Source organism: Coturnix japonica, chromosome 11 (assembly GCF_001577835.2).
Source record: "Coturnix japonica isolate 7356 chromosome 11, Coturnix japonica 2.1, whole genome shotgun sequence".
NCBI lineage: Eukaryota > Metazoa > Chordata > Aves > Galliformes > Phasianidae > Coturnix > Coturnix japonica.
This window is the reverse complement of record NC_029526.1, coordinates 7,173,796-7,186,927: the sequence shown is the minus strand read 5'-3', so window position 1 is coordinate 7,186,927 and position 13,132 is coordinate 7,173,796. Positions and strand designations below refer to the sequence as shown.

At 42.0% G+C, this 13,132-nt stretch overlaps 1 protein-coding gene across 1 annotated transcript; it reads right to left on the bottom strand.

The window, feature by feature from the left end:
* Positions 1–410: 410 nt before the first annotated feature.
* CCNE1 (cyclin E1) lies at positions 411–13,095 on the bottom strand. Its single transcript, XM_015874087.2, has 11 exons — positions 12,747–13,095; positions 12,565–12,655; positions 12,350–12,418; positions 6,885–7,027; positions 6,650–6,785; positions 5,342–5,488; positions 3,619–3,714; positions 3,140–3,274; positions 2,939–3,050; positions 2,691–2,848; positions 411–1,899 (listed from the first exon to the last, which is right to left on the bottom strand). Exons 1-11 carry the CDS (start codon positions 12,758–12,760, stop codon positions 1,777–1,779), a joined length of 1,224 nt encoding a protein of 407 aa, XP_015729573.1. The 5' UTR covers positions 12,761–13,095; the 3' UTR covers positions 411–1,776.
* Between the last annotated feature and the right edge of the window lie 37 nt (positions 13,096–13,132).

Sequence of the window (13,132 nt, the reverse complement as noted above, 5' to 3'; positions counted from 1 at the left end):
TCAAACTAAATATAACTTTAGAAACTTCTACTAAGCACTAAAGAGTACCAGGAACTCCCAAGCTGGTGCTTGGTGAGAGATTCAAAAACTAAGCCCAGAGAGCACCTCTCAGAGGCACTGTTCTTGGTTTTGTTTGTTTGTTTGTTCTGCTTTCTTCCCTCTCCTCAAGTCTTGGGCTCCATGTTTAAGAACAAGTATTGAAATGTGTCTTGACAGCTCCTCCATCATTACAAATGCTTGTTAATGGGCAAATGAAGTTTGCTTGGCCGGGATATGTAGCACTCCAAGAAATGAAAGCCTCTCTGATCTGGCACCAGCACACTTGTTCAGCTTATACCTACAGCTGTTAATACAGAATTTACAACCATTCATTGCAAGAGGAGAAAAAAAAAAAAGCCAGCAGCACCAAATAATTTGCTTACCATTAGTTACAGCAGGCATATTTATTATATCAGAGCTTTAACATTTATCAGAATATTGGGTCGGGGAGAATGGAAAGGGAGAATAACTTAAAAGCAGTGTTGGTGGAAACTTACATTTAGAAAATTAACCATCAGCAGAGAAGCAGCTTCCAGAAATACAAATGTAGCATCTAAGTGATCGACGGGATGCGGTGAATCCTGCGATAGCCATAAAAGCTCTCAGTGTTGTGGAACAGTCCTTCAAAATGAGCGCCATGAAAAGTCAGTAACTGATATTGCATCTATTTCCCTTTTCATCAGAAACGGTCTTACTAGGAACTCCCAGATGCCGCAAAGGACAAGGACTATTCTTCCTATAAAACAACGCATTTACAGGCACACACCATCCCAGAACTCAATTTCGCAGATTACTCGTTGTCAAAGTATATGCCAAAATCCCAAAGTTCAAACCATTACATTTAAAATAAAGGCAAGCTTCTTTCCCCATTGTTTATTGCTATTAAATACAATACTGACTCGAGAAGTTCCCAACACACTGATCGTTAGCACACCTGTTGTGCAAGGATTCCCCAAACACCTGTCACGTTTATTATCCCCTCTCTTGTCATGTGCAACTCAATAAGGAAAATTTAAATCAACATAAAAATTCATCTCAGCATCCAAAAATGAAACTTGCATTGGTAAGCTAGTAGCGCTAAATAAATAAGATGATAGTTACTATATTTGTTGCACCCAATTCCCACACTACACTAGTGGTCACAGTCTGAAAAACCTTAGCTGACCATAATCAAAAGAAAAATAGGAATATACATAAAACCAGCTGTCTTAGACAGCATTTTTATTAAAAATGGATACACAGAGACATAGCAGCATTTACAATAAAGAGTTCTGTTTGTTTGTTTTTTAAAGGCATCAGGTTGTAAGCCAACCATTTGAAAAAGAGGCTTTGAAACGTCTCCTTGCTCAGCATTTTGCCCAGCTGTCAACAGGGGACAGTGGAACTGCTGGTTATTCAAAAGACAAACAGGCAAATAACCTAAACTTGAAGCCTTTTTTTCTGAACAGTTGGTCACATCAAGCATCACCCTCAATAGCAGCATTTGGAGCACTCTTCGGCGTTCTTTTAAGTGGCTGACGTATTCGATCCATTTCTATAAAATACTTTCAATAAAAAGTTCAATAAAAATATTTCAAATAGAAAAAAAAAAATCTTCTGTGGTGAGAAAGATAAGGTTTCCTTTCCAAATTCCATAAAAGCTTATGAATGTCACCGGCAGCATTTCCATAACGGAGCAGGAGTTAAAACCAGCAGAACAGGCACTTCAGCAAAATCGTCTGTAAACGGTTCATACAGTCATATCGGCTTCAGTCCAGCAGGCTGCTTCTTACTGCTTTGTGGTGGCGTAAGGACACCAGTGGGGAAAGGTGAAGTCCTATTTTGCTCAGCCAATATGGCTTGTTTTGCTTGAGCTTTGTCCTGGAGGCGGCACAGGAAAAGAGGGAAAAAAGATAAAAATCTTCACTTGGGTGTATTCACGCAGCAGATCAATAACGTAACTCGGGGCTGAAGAATTTAATACTTATCTCCTGCTTGCTCATCTATCAGATGAATACAGTACACAACAGCCAGTGAATATAAACTCCAAGAAATTAACATTAACTTCTGGAAACTGACTGTCAGCATTACAGGATCTTCAAGATTGAAAATTAAGAAGCTGCTGAATACTAATAGATTTAACTTCTATTATAACCAGATAACATAAAAATTAATTACAATTAAAAAAACCAATAGTTTAAGTACAAATTGATTGACACGATTTTGGTCCTCTGCAAGTTTGTCAAGCTAAAAACTGTTGCTCAGCTTCTTGTCAACCACCGTCACACAAGAGCCCCACAAGATCACTCTCAAGTGATTAGTTAATATTCTCTTTCACCAGATGAGGTTATGTTACCCACATTTCCTATAGATAAAGGCCTAGTATACAATACAGTATCTGAAAAGGCAGAAATATGCTTCCCATTTCTAAAGTAATTATTTGTCCTTTGACATAACGGGCTAAAATCACCCTTTTATACTAAGTACTGTACAAGTCAGATCTTTTCCCTGGTAATTTTGAAACAACATACAATCTTAGGCCTCCTACAGTCAGCATACACTCCATCTCAATCTGATAATGCTTCACTTGAACTCAATTTATGTTCTAACCAAAGACAAAACAATACGTAGAGATTTTAGGCAGTTTTTGCCTTCAGTATGCATATACATACCAGCAAATCCAAGCTGTTTATGTGCGTCTGTATATTGTGCAAGTCTTCAGGAGCTATACCTCTAAAGTGTTTGAGTTTGGAGCTTCCTACTTCCCTTATAGCCATAGCAAATGGAACCATCCATTTTACACATTCCTCTATCTCACACCATTCATAACCTAGAAGACAGGACATAGGCTTACCCGCCTGATTTAAGATTTCATGTTTGTAAATACATTAGGCAATCTGTAAATACCACTCTTACGTACCTGAAACTTTCTGCATCAACTCGGATGAGGAGAAGTGGTACAAAGCAGAAGCTGCAAGTACACCATATGTATACTCCAAGCAGCCAATATCCAGCACACAGAGATCCAAGAGCTACAAGATGACAGATGTTTAATAAGTCTATTGCAAAACAATATTTTTTTTCAAATGAAATAGTATTTAGAGGATGGAATCGGTCTTACCTCTGCTATTTGTACAAATATTTGTTGTGGATATTGTGGCAACAATACCTCGTAAAGCTCATTTAAATAGGCAACTTGCAAGTAAATGTTTAGCCACGATACAACTGTCAGTGGATTTAAGTTCCAATTAAGAGCCTGCAAGAGTAGACATACACAGCACTTGAGTATTAACAAAGTGTTCCTAACTGAGACCACGCAGCTTTATTTACTCTAGGCAGTAAGCTGGGCAAGGCATTTTTGGAACACGCAAATCAATTCTTTCCCATACCTCCCTCCTGCTGATAGAAGGAAACAATTCATTTTGTTAAATACTTGTGTACTGATGGATGCTTTAAATCACCTGTTACCTAGAGGACACTGTTTTCTAATTAGAAATTGTCTCTTACCAGCACATAAGATTAACTGAGGCTCTTGCTTTTAGTCTGATTATGCTATACCTTTAAGACAAAAAAAGGACAAATTCCACTTTGAAATATTACCTTCATAATGATCAATTCCATACTGAGGATTTCATCTTCTGTACAAGCTCCATCTGTAACATAGGCAAACTGGTGCAACTTGGGTGGATAAATTTCCTGAGAGACAGAAAAAAAATCAAGTATTCAGTTAAACAAATAGGTCCTAACCAGTCCTCCCATGTACTGAGAAGAACATCCCAGTGCCACTCCAGCATTTCAAAATAGATAACAGGGGAAAAGAAGGAAAATAACCCTCCTTCCCATCCTAACTCATTGTGTTCTCCTCTGCCTTTAATATATATAGATTTCTTTTTCAGCCTCTCTGTGGATAGTTTTCACCTTTGACTTCTGATAGATCAGTACAACATGTATTGACTGACTGCATCACTGAGGTGCATACAGCATACTGTAAATGGCATCAGGATTATTTCAATGCAGCCTGTGGAAAACATCTTTTATCTCTTGTATTTAGATACAGCTCTACTGGTCACAGATGTTTGCACACCTACCAGGGTATACGGCCCTACAAAAGCTGTTAGAGAAACGACCTCAGGTCTTGTAAGTAGCAAACAAATATTAATTAACCACGGATACTCCAGTGAATAGGAAACAGATCACAGAGAGCCCCTCAAACACTGCCATCAGAACCAAGCTGCTTTTCAACATGAGGATACAACCTGGCCTAACTGCTCAACAAGTGTAAGCTTCACCTTAAGCAGAGTTCTACAATGAAGCCTAATGATTAAGCAGCTGTCTTAGTTCCAGCTGGGTTGGAAATACTTTCTTCACAAAGTCAGGTATGATGCTATGTTTCGCTTCCAGGAGAAAAACAATGTTGATTACACACCAATGTGTACATCTGCTGCTGAGCAGTGTTTTACGGAGCCAAGGCCATTCTCAGCAAAGGGCCCAAGGAGCTGGGAGGGAACAGAATTATGACAGCTGACTTAAACCAGCCAAAGGGATATTCCGTACCCTATGACATCATGCAGGAGGCGTTCGGAGGGGGTGGAAGTTCATCTCACTCTCTTCCACTGCTTGGGAGGCTAGCTGGGCATTGGCTGTGGGGCGCTGAGCAATTGCTTGCCCATTGCTTGTTATGCATGTGTATATATATATATATATACATATATGTTATACATATCTGTAACTATTAGCCTTCTTATTTTTTCTGTCTTAGTAAATAGTGTTATCTCAACCCACAAGTTATACATTTTTTCCCCCCTGATTCTCTCCCCCAGTGAGCCCACTGGGAAGGGGGGAGTGAGCAAATGACTGTGGTGCTGAGCCACCTGCTGGGTTCAACTACAACAGCAGCAATATAATTTGTGCTTAGGAACAAATCAAACATCAATAAGCCTCTTAAAAGACAAAGAGTGAGAAGTTTAGAAGCCCTATTTTAATAGCTCAGTTTGTGCCAGTAAATAAAAACGGCTTGGATTGTATTATCCAGTAGGTACTCCACCAACAGCAGAATTGCTACAAGTGGTCTCTGCATAGAGCAGCCAGCCAAAAACTCATTTAGCAACAATGATTAAAAACATTTTGAATGATTCTAACACTGAAGAGACTATTCTTTTAAAATAAAGATAGTGGTGTCTTAGCTAGCCCTAATTTTAGCCAAATCTAAAAATATAGGAAGGATTTTGAAAATAAAAGCTAGCCAAAATGCATTTAGTGTACAGTAAGTGCGCTGTTTGTCCAATCACATTTTTAAGTTTAGATAAACACCAGAGATATTTACCTCAAGCTTTGCTGCTATGAATAAAGAAGAGATCCCAATAAGTTGCAATAGTGTTTTTACAACATTCTGTTGTGTTGCCATAAACCTATCAAAGAAATCTTGTGCTAAATAAAAAGTTTCTCTATGAAGCTTGTAGACTTCGCAAACCTAGAGAGACAAAGATGAAGAACAGCGTTAGAGAGTCAACATCAGATGCTACAGATTTATTCAAAACACGTCTAGGTTTCTCAATTTCATATTTGACTTCTGCTTCACTGATACTAAACCTGACATGTTAACTAAGAGCAGGAGCTAAGCTGTTTCCTTTGACTCACAAGATGACCAGCACTACAGTAAATCCCCCCTCTCATGAAGATAAACCCAAGTGAAAGCACTTCTATGAAATGGGAGCGTGCTATGACAGTACTGGAACATCAGTTCCTCATATTCACAAACACGCATTATTTCAATACCTCAGATGAGAAAATTCTCACAACTGCTTTAGAATCAAGAGCAGAGATTATATCAAATCATTCAAACACCAAAAGTACTCCCATAAAGACAGCAGACTTGCTATACATTCTACAAGCCAATACCAGAGAAGAAAGTTCCAGGAGAACTTGTAGCAGCCTACGAGTATCTGAAGGGCCTACAAGAAAGATGGGGAGGGACTTTTTGTCAGGAAATATAGTGATAGAGCATGGGGTAACTAATGGCTTTAAACTAAAAGAGCATAAATTTAGATTAGATGTTAGGAAGAGGTTCTTTACGTAGAGCGTGGTGAGGCACTGAAACCAGGAAAGTAGTTGATGCCCCATCCTTGGGAGCACTCCAGTCCAAGCTGGATGGGGTCTTGGACAACCTGGTCTAGTGAAAGGTGGCCCTGACTATGGCAAGGAGTTGAAACTACATGATATTTATGGTTCCTTCCAGCCTGACCCATTCTATCACTCTATGTTGTGAGATTCATCTAGTCTATAAGACACCACACATTCCTAGTCACAGTAACTTAAATAATCACGCAGATTTAATCTGTTGCGTGACATTGAAGTTACCTTGTGGAGCTTTAGGGACAAACTGATTATTATACACAATTCATTTAAATTAATATCTCAATATACGGTCAGTTCACGTACCATCAAATCAATCCACCGTGTGCATATTTGAATACATATATTTAATTTGGTACCATTCATTGACAAACGTAATAAGAAGACAAGTAGCTAGTGCTACATGAATTATGAAACATCATGATAAGTGCAGATGACAGTTATTAGCATACTTTATCAAAAGCACACTTAAAGTAGTCACAGACCCAAAAAAGCTTACCTCCATTAGCCAGTCTAGAAGGATTGTTCGCATTTTAGGTTGCAGGAGAGGGTGCCTTTGCATATATAGTTTATCCCTCACATATGTCTCCTCTTTGTTTATCATGTTTTTCCATACATCATCTCTGTTTGCCCAGCTAAGACAGATGAACATGCTTAGTCTCAAACCATAAGAAAGGCAGAGAAACAAACCAAAGGAAGGCAGAGAAACAGCAGCAAATCAACAGCAAACTCACCCCAGAATTGGTAGCGGTGAAGATCTAGTTGAAGCAACGTTCAGATGTATGAAGTGAGCATAATCAACACCAACTGGATCATCATCTTTATCTGGAGTAGGAATCAGCATATGGGGATCTTTGTTAATGTTATTCCAGGACAGCTATAAAATGAAAGAGAAGATTTTACACTATGGCTGTAAAAGTAATGATTTGAGATGTAAATAACAGCCCACTTGAAATAAACCACAACAAACTGTGATTACCTCTTTAGACCATACAGAACCACAGAAGCTGAAAGTAACCTGCAGAAATCATCTGGCTCAATGCTTCTGCTGAAGCAGGGCCACTTACAGCAGGTTGCCCAGGACCACATCCACAGTTCTGAGCATCTCTAAAAAGATTCCTCATCCTCTAGTCACAACCTGTTCTAGTGCTCTGCTCACCCTCACAGTAAAAATTTCCTGATGTCCAGAAGGAACCTCCTGCATTTTATTTTGTGCCCACTGCCTCCTGTCTTGCCAATGGGCACCACTAAAAAGTGCTCCATCTTCTTTCACCCTCTCTTCAGGTGTTTATATACATTGATGAGATATCCCTGAGCCTGCTCACCTCCAAGCCATCCTCACAGGAGAGGTGCCCCCTTCCTTTCACTGTCTCAAGGTCCTTCACTGGGCTCTCACCAGTAACTCTCAGTTCCCCGGGAAAATACTGTTCATTTTCTTTCACTGTAGAATACAAACTCAGCCCCACATTATCATACCTAAGCAAGTTGAAATTAGGCATTTCTGTTAAAGAGCAAAGTCAGCCATCTTGCTGCAAATTGACCTATTCTGCAGCACTGAAGGGACATAAATCCTTAACAAGAATCATTATATGCTTCAAGAAATAACAATTAAAAAACAAACCCAGAAACAGAAGACTCATTAGGCATTACCAAAATGCCCTATATGCAAAATTTGCCCCTGGCAATTTTTTCTAAATGAAAAATGTGCCCCTTCCACACCTGATTTTTGCCATCACTGCTACAAGTGACGCCGCTTTCCAGCAAAATGGCTTCCCCTGGCTCCAGCTTCAGAAACAAAAACCACTGACTTCAGAAATGAAAGCCACAGATCTCTTGCAGCTATGGCATTCTATTACCTTCAGATAGAGAGGCAGCTTCACCTCCCAGAGTTCTACATGAAGTCTAACATAGCTACTTATGCACCCGTGCCATGATTTAATTCAGGTTGGAGTGGAGAGGAAAAAAGAATAGTATCCGTACTACAAAACTGACAGATCTCCTATCAAGTGAAAGTTTGATCATCACATTAGCATTGCTTTAAGTTAATTTTTGTTTTCCCTCAAAGCTAGCATAGTCACACTTTGTCCTCCCAGCTGCACAGCAAGTCCAGCTGCCAACAGCATTAAGAGAAGCAGTGCCTTATCGGTTAATCAGCAAACCAACAGAAAAGCCATGCATTAGATCTAATTGAAGGTGCCTACTACACCAGCAGTAGCTAAAAGAAAAGTTCCACTATTCTCAGCCAAAGTAGATACCATGCAGCCACTGATTGGAGAGAGATTTCATCACTTCCTATCTTCTATAAGGAAACAAATCAAGATTCAAGACTTTTTTAGATGTCTTAAATGTGAAAACAAAGCTGCTAGATAACAGTTCACCAATATAACTGGGGGAGAACACAAGTAACAGTGAAGCACGTAGCTCAGCCAGAGATAAGAATGGAAGCAAATAAGCAGGGCCTTCAAAAGCAAGAAAGGAGACAGAAGTCTGAATTAGCTGAAGTGAAAAAACACCACAGTTTTTATACGTATTTTGGTCGAGTGGATGAGCTTATTAGATTCCTGATTCTTTAGAGCAGATTGAGCAAGATATTCAGCTGAAACCAAGCAGTAGTATCAAGAAATTGCAGAACACCGCATACTAAACATAAGGAAATAAAAGGACTGCTGAGCTGCTACTGAAAGTGAAACAGTTTAAGGTGAGGAGGGTGGGAGGCAATCCGGAAGAGCTTCCTCTGGGCTGGCACAGTGCAAGCCCTAAAGCACATGAGGCACTAGATACAGGTAGGACATGAGAACACTCATTAGAAGAAACACCTGGAACACAGCAGCTGATTCCCATACCTCATTTTTCTGTAGCATGTCACCATGTACCAAACACTGACTGAAGTGGAACTTTGCAACACCTTTTGGGCACATAGGCCAGCCGCCAAATGGAGCAGGTACCGGCCATTTGGATCACTGTGGCAGTCAGAGCCTTCAGGAAATCAGCCACACAAGGTTCTGAGACACCTGTGCCCCTCAGAGCCACCAGTAAAGTTACTAGGGGCAAAAGGTGCCAACAGGAGGGTTGGAAATGACAGTAACCCAGAACTGCACTAAAAACAGCAGCGTCCCTGGATTTTCAGTATGGAAACCCAAACAAGCAGGAGAAGTCAGCCAAGTCAGGTTGTCTCACCTCAAAATGTAGCATTTCTGAGCAGACAGACTTCAACTATTAGATTGCAGCCTTACTCTGCCCATCAGAAAGCATTAAGACCTACAATTCAAGTCAATTTTCACTCACAGGAAGCATCAGAGGTTGAAGTACAGGGCTTTTCCATGAGAAAGAGATTCCAGAATTATTAAATGAAGAGGAGAAAGAAGAGCAACAGTTCAGTCATTCCAATTCATTTTGAACAGCATAGGAACTTCTGGCACTTATAGGCTTTGAAAGAGTCTAAATATTGCCCTGCCAATATTGGGGCCAAGCCAGGCTCTCAACTTGGATATAGGTAACATTGTTCACTTGTGTAAGTGCATGAGGTTTTTGTTGTAGTCACTGCTGCATTTTTGTTTTGTTTCTTTAATTTTACCTTTCAGAAACAACCTAGGCTTGTTAAAGAATCTCTTCAGAGGACATTTTAAGATCATTAGATAGAAAATTTTGACAACAGTAAGACTAGAATATGGAAAAGTGGCTAATGAGAAATTGATCAAAACTGATTACCGAAAGCTTGCTCTGTCTCCTTTCTATCCAAAAAGATTAGGTAGCCCCATCCCAAGATTTCTTATCATTTCTGGTTTCTGTTCTCCACTCTAGATTCAGGAGAACACGCATTTTCTATCATAATTGCATGGATTACTCTCATCAAGTTAAATGAACTTTGCTTTATGCAAAGCCTTGGAAGTGTATCCATCCATAGAAAGCAGCCAGAATTAATATGAGAATTGCTTACAGAATGACAGCAGTGCCAGTTCTCCAAAATCAAACACAGAATTGATGCAATATTCCGCTGTCACAAACCTCATGATATAGCCACCCTCCCATCACATAAAGGGTAACAGCATTCTGATTAAGAACTCAGGCCTTATGTTCAACAGAAGCAAACTAATGAATTGACTATGAAGATGCCATAAAGTGGGATGTGACTACGATATTTTGCCTCATGTATAACCTAGTGTCAGTAAACAGTTTATTTAATGTAGAAGTCACGTGGAACAGGCTGCAGAGGATTTATAGCTGCTTGCATTTTAGAATTGTTGTGCCTCAACAGAATAACTATCTCACTGGCTATCATACAAGCCTGCGATACTGCTGCTGGAACCATAAACATATTCTCATTAGTGGCCCATGGCAATTTATATCAGAGAATAGCTTGTGTCAAGCCATAGACTGAAGAGCTGCTGCTGTGCAGCCAAATGTTAGCTTTTTTAAACAGATCTGTAACAATCTGGCTACTTTGTCATAACAAAAAAACCTTCTCTGTGTAGAGACTGATACACAGGTATCCATTTTTATCTACAGTTTACAGAATCAAAGGGCCAAAGTCCCACCAGCGTCCTGAAGACAGCTTGGAAAATTCCTAAATTAATACTTTGGATGCCTCCTGCCTGAGTTATCTGAATATTGCTATACCTATCGTTCCTGAAGTAGCATTTAATAGCAACACCATATAGAAAGAAAAAGAAAAAAGAAAAAGCCCCAGTAAATTGGAAGCCTGTATCCCTGTATCTACTTCCAAAGCTGAAGATCAATGTATGCAAAATATATTTCAAGCCGCTTTTCAAATTACAATTGCAATAAGGGTTTTTTCAATGGTACCTTATTATTATGGAATAAACATTTATTAGAAGCTCTTCCAGAATGTTTTGCTAAAGGAGGGGTCTGCAGTGAAGGACAGGCAGCTCTTCCTTGTCAGTAGTGAGAAATTAGTTTAATATACTGCACAAAAGAAAGACAGAAGGGAAGGAGAGATCCCCTCATTAAATGCTCACCATTTGAGCCCTGCTTAATATGTTGACTGATAACTAGTGTACGCAGTTGCAACAAGCAGAGGCCATTCCAAACAATGATGCCCATCTGTTATGGTAGCACTTCAGTCTTAGAACTTCCAGCTGCCACTTCTGGTTAGATGTGCCACATTATGCATAGCCTCGCGTACCAAATGAGTACTGTCTGTACTCCCTGATCATGACTTTTGCAGCTTAAGTATCACCCTGCATGTGCATTAACTGGCTGAAGTCCTTGCAACAGAGTGAGTGAGCATGTGTGTGCATATGCACAGGAGAGAATCATAAACAAGAATAAACCTACTTCCGAGAGGCTGATTTTGCTCTTTTATTTAGAGCAAGCATCTCAATGCACAAAGGCATCTTGCTTTCAATACCAGATACCAATAAAGCACCCAATATAAACACGACTAACGTATCAAGATTGAAGAACTTAAGAACAGCACTAAGAAGTTTAGGGGATGCTACTGGAGTTCAGTCTGACTTAGTAACTTGGATCATGCCAAGTGTCCTATTTGGAAACTGGCACTGGCCACCAACCCCAGCGAGCAGCCTCATTTGTTCTTTGGCCTACAGTATAAAAGGCTTTTAACAAATCATCCCTTTCATCTGCAGAAGCCTAAAGCCCACATCACCACCACAGTAGTATCCAGTACTATAAACTCCTAATCTGGAACTTCAAGTACTCCCTCGACCTAATAAAAACACTTGCCAATGAGAATAGAGCTAACTAAGAGGAACAAGTGATCTTTCCTCTCTCCCAGGTTATATGTAAGCATAAGACAGGGTTACAAAGAGATCCATCTCAAAACTTGGTTCTGTTTGCGTGCCAAAGGGCTGCATGCTTTGGCCTGCGGGATACAGCACGTAAGTGAACCACTGAACTCCTACAAGGCTCCAGGTACGTCAGTGTGGAAAACTAAGTGTGTATGAAGGCTTTTGTAGGGCACAGCCTGGCAGCCCCGGGACATTTAGGTACACTGAAGCATTCACGTAATGGTTTAAAGCAGTGTAGGCTTCATCCCTTGCAAAGGCTCCAAAGCAGGCCATGCCACTAAGGTGGTTTGTGGCCTTCAACAGCCTGGGCTGGTGGTCCCCTCAACCACCACCACACAACACGGGGTAACTGCATATCTGTGTAATACCAACATCCTGCACCAACAGGCTACTAAGACCAAAGGAAGGTGATCTAAGGCCACAGTCATTACCTGGCTTTCATATTGCTTTTTCCTACTCATTTCAATTTTGGCAACTTCTTCATCGGGATCCTGTAGGAACTACAAAAAGAAAAGAAGGGATTTAGGGCCGCTCACCCCCCCTGCAGCACATGGCCACCCACCCCCCAACAAAAGGCCGCGGGAGCAGCTCCAGGCCCGCACCGCCCTCCAGGCCGTGCCGTGCCGCCCGCCGGGCCTGCACTCACCGTGGCCACATCGGCTTTTCTCTTGCGGGCCCGCACGGTCCCCTCGGCGCCCCCTTCCCCCTTGGCGGGAGCCTTCTCCTCCGCGCAGTCGCTGCCAAGAAACGAGAAGCGTTAAGAAAGAGCCGCCCACCCGGCCTCGCTAACGGAGAAGCCGGCCTACCCGCAGGGCCGGCCGGACTCACCTCTCCCTCCGCATGCTGCCCGCCGCCGGACCGAGAGCACGAGCGGAGCCGGGAGCCGCAGCCCCCACAAAGAGCCACGAGGCGCGGAAAGGCCCCGCCGCGCCCCGGGACCCGCTGAGCGCTCAGCACCCCGGAGCTTCCCCGGACACAGCGCGGGCGCGGCGCTCGGTGCCCGCCCGACGGCGGCGGGGACGAGGCGGGGCAGCTCGTGCGGGGCACGGCACCGACTGCGGGCACCAACCGCGGGCAGCTCCTGCCTCACGGCGCGGCCGCTCCCGTCCCTGCGCACATCGCGGCCCGCACCGAGCGGGACATTTAAACGCGCGGCGCGGGGCCGCCTCCCGCCCGCACACGTGGCCCCGCGCCCAGAGCCGGGGGCCGGCACC

Excerpts from the sequence above, each read along its gene's own strand:
- CCNE1 (XM_015874087.2), bottom strand. Across the intron at positions 7,028-12,349 it reads AAAAGCAATATGAAAGCCAG|CTGTCCTGGAATAACATTAA; the intron begins GTAATGACTGTG and ends TTCATTTTATAG. Across the intron at positions 3,275-3,618 it reads TGGAATTGATCATTATGAAG|GCTCTTAATTGGAACTTAAA; the intron begins GTAATATTTCAA and ends CTACTCTTGCAG.